The following is a 9353-nucleotide window of genomic DNA, read 5'->3' on the forward strand; positions in this document are numbered from 1 at the left end:
TGAAACACGATGCATCATCTGTGTACTGTCAGATATTTATTACAAAGCAATATAAATAATATAACGTACAGAAATTCGAATTAATCCATTGCAATAACTTCTACATTACTCAAACTACACCGACAGAGAAGAGAAGATATTTTCTCGTCAGTTATGATCCACATCATATGGAGACTTTTTATGTTTTTAACTCTTATTAGCCTTTTATATCATATTGTCGTACTTTTATCTAAAAAGAAATGTTAAACAAATTTTTATAATATAATAGATAAGGTATAATACAATAATATTGTACAATATTATTGTATTATACCTTATCTTCTAATATAATATAATACAGTATTATATTATATAATCGGAATATATTTATGAAAATCTTCTGTCTGTAGGTTAAGACTGTTACTCTGTTTTTTAATGTTAAGCATCTTTGAGACAAGGCGTTTATCGTACATTGGTTCTTCATCCAAGATTTGAATGTTCTTGTTCATCACATCCAAGATGTGATGTTTCAAACAAAATCATGATTGCGATCGATGATCTGTTATTATCGATTTAGAGCTGATGTTCCATCATATATGATTTCGATGTTCTAAAATCAAAGTTTTCAACTTCCTTCTCGTTTGTTCCACGTAAGATCACAGTCATTATAGTTTATCTTATAAACAACATTAGACTTCGAGAAAAAGTCCAAAGGATCTTTATGTACTTTAATAAATTTCTTTAATTTGTTTGTATTATAATAAGAGACTTTGATACCATTTCTATTAAATTATTTAAATTTTTCTGTTAAAGTCGGTACAAAAGGTACGGTAAATCAAGATTAATTGATTCTTCATTATTTTCTAAGTTGTTAGTTCTAGACAACCTTTTCCGAGTGATATCAAAAATGAACTTCAGCGGAAAATCGTTTTCTATCAAAATGTTCTATCACAATGAGAGTTATATTTTTGAAAAATGGAATCCGACAACAAAAAAATTCTGTCATTAAGTTAAAAATTATGCCTTTCTTTTGGGACGTCGGGTGGAAAAAAAATTGAAAAATTTGCCTGAAAAAATATGGATTAACCACGGACTTAACCTACAGACAGACACAGAAGGTCTTCATAAATCATATATTTCGAGTATAATTTAAATAAGATTTGACTTTGCATTGTCAAAATTTATCGCAGTACAGTTCTCGAATTCGTCGAGAACGTGGACAGTTTTCTTTATTTTTTATTTTATACATTGGACATTATATTTACTTGTTTAATATTAATTTTTTATTTCTTTTGATATCAAAATTTGACAATTTTTTTCAATATTAATATGGATTTTTTCAATTGTCGGACTCTGAGAGATTTACCAGAGAGATGTATTATACTTGTTTTAAAAAAAATTTTTTAAGTTATATATCTTATAACGTTTTTACGTTTCTTCATGTTCTCCCTAGACAATGAAAAATTTTCGCAATCAGTCAACCACTCGCTTGACGAATAACTTTTCGTTTCTTTGACTTAACACTTATCTAATTAAAATAGTCGCTTTCTTAATATTTGAATAATAATTTTTACAGTGTCGGATAATTTGTACATCTGAAGAGGGCCTAAATATAAGGTCGAAATATGTAATTCTACTTAGTATTGCATTCTGTAACATTTTAATTTTCTTATTTGTTATATCTATTTCAATTATGCTTATGTTAAACGAATAATGGAGACTTTTTATATTTTCTGACTCTTATTAACTTTTTATATCATGTTATCATACTTTTATTTGAAAAGAAGTGTTAAACAAATTTTTATAATATAATATTATTGTATTATACCTTATCTTCTAATACAATATTATATTATATTAGAGGAAAAGATGGTATTATGACAGTTACATTTTACACAATAACTTTATTAATAATTAATATTTAATTTAAAACTTGATAATATATTCATTAAAATGTTGTTTAATCGATTCTGGATTCAAAGTTACGAAATATTTATTACTTAGAACATTATTAATAAAAATGTGGCGATATTATATAATGACTCGAAGAAAAACAATGGGTGTGAAAAATTAGTTTTGTTTGGAAAACAATATTTGATCACAAAATTAATAAGAAAGTAAAACATTTTAAAATGTATGTAAATAAATGTATATACATTCACATATAATTTCTGCATATAAGATGCTCAGTACTAAAAATAGTACTAAATGTCATATAAACACGTAATATAAACTATAGATTAGAACAGTAGAGTTACAATCGATTATCAAATAATTATTTTAATATGGAAATCTCAAAAGAGAGGCCGTGAATAATCAATACTTATAGAAGACCATATTAGCAAAATGTCATGCTATTGTTCAAATTTGCATAACTTAGAACATACATATACAGTTAAATAAAATGTTAGCAAACAACACACTCAAAAAATACATATATTCCTGTGATAATATTCAAGTTTAAGAAAAATGAGAAAGGTGTAAATTTTAGGTGTTAAATGCTAAAATGTATCTCAGGAACGTTTTGAAATACTCGAAATTAAAAATACATTATAATAAGTGCTGGCTATTGATTATTGGTATATTAGTGCCATAGTGTAACGACGAATTATTGAACAAATAATATTACAAGTAATCATTAGGATTCGCTATACAATAGCGGAGATATTAAGAGAGGTCACAATATCACTGGCCATAATACTATCTTATTCTCTATATATAATTCTCTATATATAATTATAAATATGACAATTTACATCAATAAAATATGAGTTTTTAATCATTAGGAAATATATTATTGTTATCATTATTATTATTATTATTATTATTATTATTATTATTATTTATTGTATATAGAGAAATTACAAAAGCATACACAAATAAGGCATCAGCAGAACTGCTGTTGCTAAGCCTTCTAGAAAACGAAATTACAAATTACAGAAACATGAGTACAATTCCAGAAAGATAAGCTTCTTGCTTAGTAAATAACTCGATAGTTTTAAGAAAGTAGAGGACAAGAATGATGTAAGTAATATAATTGCACGAGAGCATGATTAAAATAATAAACGCAGACTTATTACGTAATAAACAGAGACAGTTAAAAAGAACGGAATTATTATAGGAAATACTGTCAATTAAAGTAAATAGAAATAAAGAGTTGATACGAACTTACAATTAGTAGCGGCAGAGCGAAACGAAAGGAAAGAGCGGATAGAAGAGGTTAGCATGTTGTAAAATTTTGTGGCAGTATAGAAAAACGCAACTTTGAAATTTGGAAGTTCGATGTTTGGGGAAGGATAAGGAATTACGATACCATGTGTCTGTCGTATCATCAGAATAAAGGTCGGAGTCAAGAACAGAAGATTACAGAGGAATCGAGGAATATCAGACAGAAGGAGACGAAAAACAAGATAACATAAATGAAGAACATAACACTGATGTATCTGGAATCAACCGAAGCGCAAGAAACAAGGAGAGATATAATCATACTTACGTATATTAAAAGAGTAACGACATGAATTCTGAACACGCTGGACTCGGGTAAGCAATTTTTGAGATAATGTTGGTATATAGATCAAATCAAACAAGGAAATTACAAACAGTTGGGATACTAGGAATTTCTGGGAGATTGATAGGATGTGACGAAATGGATATAAAAGGCGGAGATGTAAGAAGGCTGCGCGACATTTCATTACGATATGCTCGCTAAAAGTAAAAGGAGAGGTCAAAATGGACTCCAAGAATTTTAACAGAAAGAAAGAGAGAGAGAGATTTGTGAGTGATTAAGGAGAATATTGAAAGAAGAGAGAAGGGATAGTAAAGGAAAGGAGGGTGATCTTGTAACAAATAAAGAGGATTTAGAAGAGCTAAAAGTGCATTGGAAGAGGCCCACTCTACATATGATAGAGCAAAGATTGGTTTATGTCAGCAGCCGCAGAGGAAACTTCGGATGAAAAGAGTATCATAATACGTCATTGTCAGCATACATGAATTTGAAGTTAAATGATATGGAAGTGAGTAGAGCGGTAAATATCGTAAAGAGTAAAGGACCAATGATAGAACCTTGGGAAACATCAGAGAGGACAAGAAAAAGAGGGAGAATTATAAAAAACACGTTGAGTAGTAAGGAAGGAATGTAAAAATGATAGAGCGGAAGAAGATAGGCTAAAGGAAAGAAGGAGAAACAATTCGTGATCAACTGCACTGTTAGAAATATAAACACATGTTCCTTTATAAGTAAATAAAGCTAAAGTAGTTATGAACGAAATTAAAAATAATGAATGATTTAAGTTACAGTAATTTTTTAAATGAAATGAAAATTTTATTAAAAGTACATTAAATTTCATAAATTCGGTAGAAGTGAGTTTTATAGTCTTCAGGATATTAAAAAGATAGGTGGCTATGATAGGAGTAAAAGAAAAAAAATTAGGAATGACGAGGTTTTAGATGGAAAAGAGAGGGTGAATTTGAGAGAGTGAAAGAAAATCGGAAAAACTAGGAAGAGAGTCAATGAAATAATTGTTGAGGAGAAATGGATTGAGAAGATGATTTGGGATAGATGATGAGGATGGGAAGACTGCATGCAAATTGTATTATATACGTATATTTTTTCTGTGATCTATTGCAATACTATATCTACTTATAAGGATTTCAATGTAATTAGAGAAGTTTCTCTCTGGTAATTGATAAGTACGCGAAAATAATTATTCACAAAAGTCGAATAACTAATTAATAACTACATAAGGATAATTTTATATATAGATATTATATGTATATATATATATATATATATATGCATATATGGAATTGTAATATATTTAATATTGATTATAAACACAATTTTCGATGTTACATATATGCATAAAAAAATCTTGCAGTATTAAAAAAATTATTAAAAAATTTATTATTTCTAACAAATAAAGAGAACAATTTTTTATGTTTATAGAATTAAAATTTTAATTTCATTAGTTTCAATTTTGTATCGATGTCTTTATTAATACAAATTTCTCATACATAAAAATATTTCGTATTTGTATTGAAAACAGAACATTCAAGTTCTTGTTAAATTTTTGTAGAAATTTTTTAACATATTCCAGTCAAGTTAATTTAATATAATGTGATTATATGTTATTCAAATAGTTTGACTATAGGATTTTTAAATAAACTATTTAAATAAATAATTAATTATTAACATTCAACATTTTTTAGTATCAAAATAATATAAATTGTGAGTAAATAACATAAAAATATATATGTATGTTTCAAAACGTAAATTCTAAGAATAAATGATTAAAGTATGTGTAATTTAATATATCATAAATGTTTCATTTAAAAATTATGTTTTCATTTCATTATTGTTTATAATCTTATGTCAGTATTTACCTTTTTATGTTTCTTCTTAATAATATTTATCTTCTAACATATATTCATCTTATGTTAAATTAACACATAAAAATTTAAGCGGAACATTCGGAACATATGAAATATGTTACATTTCCTCATCTTATGCATAAAGTATATGATCACTTGTATGATTCATCAATTTTCTGTACATGTAAGTTGAGTACATCAATATATCATTTACGTAAGTTGTAAAATTTGAATTATTTATCAAGTCAATAGTGAGATTCTGCGGTAAATTCTCAAAATATTTAACATTCAGACATTTTAATGGATTTTTCATTAAATATAATACTTTTATCGATGGCCATGTATTCGTTAGTGACAAAGACTCCAACGAAGTGAATTTATTCTCACTTAAATCCAAATATTTCAAAGATACAAGAGTTTCCGCCAATTTTTTTGGTAAAAAGCTTAACATATTTCTCGACAAATCTAATTCTTCTAGGACAGTAAGAGGAGCAAACGCATTAACATCGATTTCATTAATCCGATTCTCTCCCATTAATAGTTTTATCAATTTTGGCATATGCGTGAAAGTATGCGAGAGTATTTTATATATGTAGTTGTTACTAATATATAAAATGCTAATTTCTGTTTCATTTGAAATTTGCGGAACATCCTTGAGTAGATTCCCACTTAGATCGAGTGTTTTTAAATTCTGTAAATATGCAAATGTTTTCGGATGTAGCTCATGTATGTAATTTGAAGATAAGTTTAAAAAGAGCAATTTATTATTGTCTTTGAAAGCATCTGAATCGATATTATTAATCTTGTTTTTGGAAACAGAAAGATAGTGCAGATTCTTCAGACCGGCCATCGATAAAGTCCATTGGAATTCGTGTCGACTATTAATAATGTCAAAATTATTTCTATCCAAATTCAGCGCGAACAATTTGCTTCCTTTTTCGTTTAAATGTAACCTATCAAGCAAATTATCATGAAGATCAAGAAAGTATAAATTATTCGACACTAGTTGTACAAAATCCTGTCTCATTATCCTGTTTCTGGAGAGATCCAGAATTTTTAACTTGGGGAATGGCATCCAGCTATCAATCGAAGACATCGTCATATGAAAATGGGTTCCTATAATATGATAATCAAGCGCAAAATCCTTGATACAATTTCCACTTAGAGATAAAATTTCTAAGTTAGGATATTCGCCGATAATCTGTACAGATGATCTACGATAGCTGTCGATATTGCAGCTTTTTGCATCATTCATAATAAGCACTTGTAACTTAGAGTGACCTCCAAAGTCAAGAAGTTCATGTAAGCTGCTCCATTTATTGTTTGAAAGAAACAATTGAGTTAAATTTGGTAATCTATCGAAGGCACCTCTACCAATTTTCTCAATACTATTGCTCGTAAGATTGAGACAGGTAATCACCGAACTGCTGATGAAATTCCGCTTGATTTCAGAGATTACAGCGTTTGAGAAGTTTAAAGAAATATCATCATTACATAGAAGTTGAAGCGATTTGTTCACGTAATTTTCTATGGCAAAGTGATCAACGTTTGCTATTGATAATGTAGACCAGCAAACGAATATGATGATTGTGAAGAGAAACTTTGCAATGGTTAATCTCTGTAAATATAGAAAATTCTGTTTTTAGAATTGTAAAAATATGGCTTGTGATTTAAATATAAAACATAATAAATTAAATTAAACTAATTAAGAAAGAAAAGAAAACCTTTAATGATCAAGCTGAATCTTAAGTGCTTAAATAATTTTATATAAATTTATATTCTATCTGTATAATCATTTAAATGGCGCACTGAATTAATTTTTCGGTCTTGAAACTGATTGATCGCAAACCGATTGAACTACAATAGTAATATCACAAATTAAATTGATTAACAATTTACTAATTTAATGCTCATCGCATTTTATAAAGCATTTTTAAAGAACTAAACAACCTTCGTATGACATACTTATTTTCAATATTTCTTCGAACAATATAGGTCATTTGTGTCCGACTCGATTTTAAAGTGCTTGAAAAATTCTATAAAAATTCACACATGTTCTTTAAGGTATTGGAGAAAAGTTGGGATGGCATAGGGTCAGGCAGATATATGAGAAATAAGAATATTAGAAAGAGCAATGCATGGACATGAATGACCCATGTGTGCCGTTCAAGAATTAATTACAGACCCAACAACTATAGTGGAATCGTAGAGCATTCCACACTAAAATTTAGCTTAATGTGAAAATCCATACCAAAGGAATCCAAGAATCGGATTAAAAATCAATTGTGAACTTTTTAAAATGTGCGTTGACGATATTTGTAATGGCAGTACAACTGCGCATAACAAAGATTCAACTTTCAGAAATCATTTATTTACTGGCCGTAATCGTGTACCATATATACAGTCGAGCGTTTCTCTCTTACAATTGAATGAAAGAGGAATATTCGAATGTGATTAATTAGTTCTTACAAATTACGGCATATAAATGATCCCTTACCGACTGTTAGACAGAGTGATGCAATTTGCAATTGTAAAAAGGGGATGGCAACAAAGAATACAAAATAAATAAAAAATAAAAAAAAGATTGTCTTTTTGTATTCTTCTTTTTCGTCAGTCAAAATTCATCCATGGACGAAATAAGTTGCCAGTCCTGATTAATTATGCTGGATAACATATTAAAATCGTTATATAGGTTTTCTTTCTTTTCTTATTGTACATTTGAGAAACCCATTTAGTTGACCAAGGATTTGTCCATATTCAAATAAGAAATTAATTGATGCAATAAATAATTTAGTTGAAGCAAAACATTTGGTTATTGTATTTCACTTGTTTCTGATAAATATTGATATCTGTTGATTGATAAAGTTGTTTATAATAACCAAATGTTTGGCTTCAACTAAATTATTTTATTGCATCAAGAATTTGTTTGCCCATATCCAAAGAAATTAATTGATTCAACTGAACTGGGTTTCTCAGTGTATATTCATGTACAGTCTTAGAAATCACTCTTTATTATAATATTTAAACTCATTAACAATAAAAAATAAATATAAGACAAAATTATAATTATATTTATACAATAAAGATAATTAATCAAAAATATAGTTACATAATTTACATAGTTTTCAGTTATAGAGTTTTTTATATAAGATATATTATTTATCATTTACCATAGTTTCTGTTAAAATTAAATAAAAATGTAGCCTACCATTTTTATAATATTCTTTTCGCGCAAACTTTAAGTTATCTCTGGTACCTCCTATAAGGACGGTATTTTGAATATTGCAACGAACAGTTACACTGACTCTAACTAAAAACTTGCATCGCGAGTTACAAGGCAAAGTATGAAGACAAACCTAATATAATTTCTCCCCAAGGATTGAAACTGAAATATATATATAGATACACGCTTAGCTTACAATTTTACAAGTAGATACCAGAAACGTGATATCTAAGACTATATTTTAAAATGTTTTCTCCGAGAAATATTTTATCGATACACTACGTGCACCTATAGATACATTACATTCCGAGTAAAGTTTTCTTCGGAGAGGACGTTTACAATGTAGCCTAAATATACTCTATACTTCGTTATCTTTCGTATAACATCTAATGTATAGTATTTCTTCCGAGAATAGTTATGCAGTGACACAGCAGAAAAAAAACTTAAAATTATGATCGATGTTCATAGATATTTTAAATGAATAAATGAAACATGTACATATCCATATTCTATAAAATTTTGTCACTTTTTTTAAAATTTAGTTTTATCTGTCATTAAAAGAATTCTCAAAGAATTCTCAAAATATATATTAATAAGGCGATTAAAATAAGCAAAACTGATTCAATGAATTAAAGTCGAATATTCGAAAATTACTATAATTTGGAAAACATTCAAATAAAAGTTAAGAGATCGAAAATAACGTATATAGAATTTTGTCCATTTTTAACTATTAATAATTATACATATATTTTAACTATTAATAATTAACTACTAATAATAA

General features: G+C 27.7%; 1 protein-coding gene across 1 annotated transcript in view; it reads right to left on the reverse strand.

The window, feature by feature from the left end:
• Window positions 1-5501: 5501 nt before the first annotated feature.
• LOC108687871 (insulin-like growth factor-binding protein complex acid labile subunit) overlaps window positions 5502-9353 on the reverse strand; it is a 5317-nt gene continuing 1465 nt past the window's right edge. The window contains exons 2-3 of the mRNA XM_018193887.1: window positions 5675-6967; window positions 5502-5525 (exon numbers count right to left, since the gene is read on the reverse strand). Coding sequence (XP_018049376.1) covers window positions 5502-5525; window positions 5675-6967 — 1317 coding nt within the window. The remainder of the gene's footprint in view (window positions 5526-5674; window positions 6968-9353) is intronic.

This window comes from Atta colombica, unplaced genomic scaffold (assembly GCF_001594045.1).
Source record: "Atta colombica isolate Treedump-2 unplaced genomic scaffold, Acol1.0 scaffold22, whole genome shotgun sequence".
Taxonomy (NCBI): domain Eukaryota; kingdom Metazoa; phylum Arthropoda; class Insecta; order Hymenoptera; family Formicidae; genus Atta; species Atta colombica.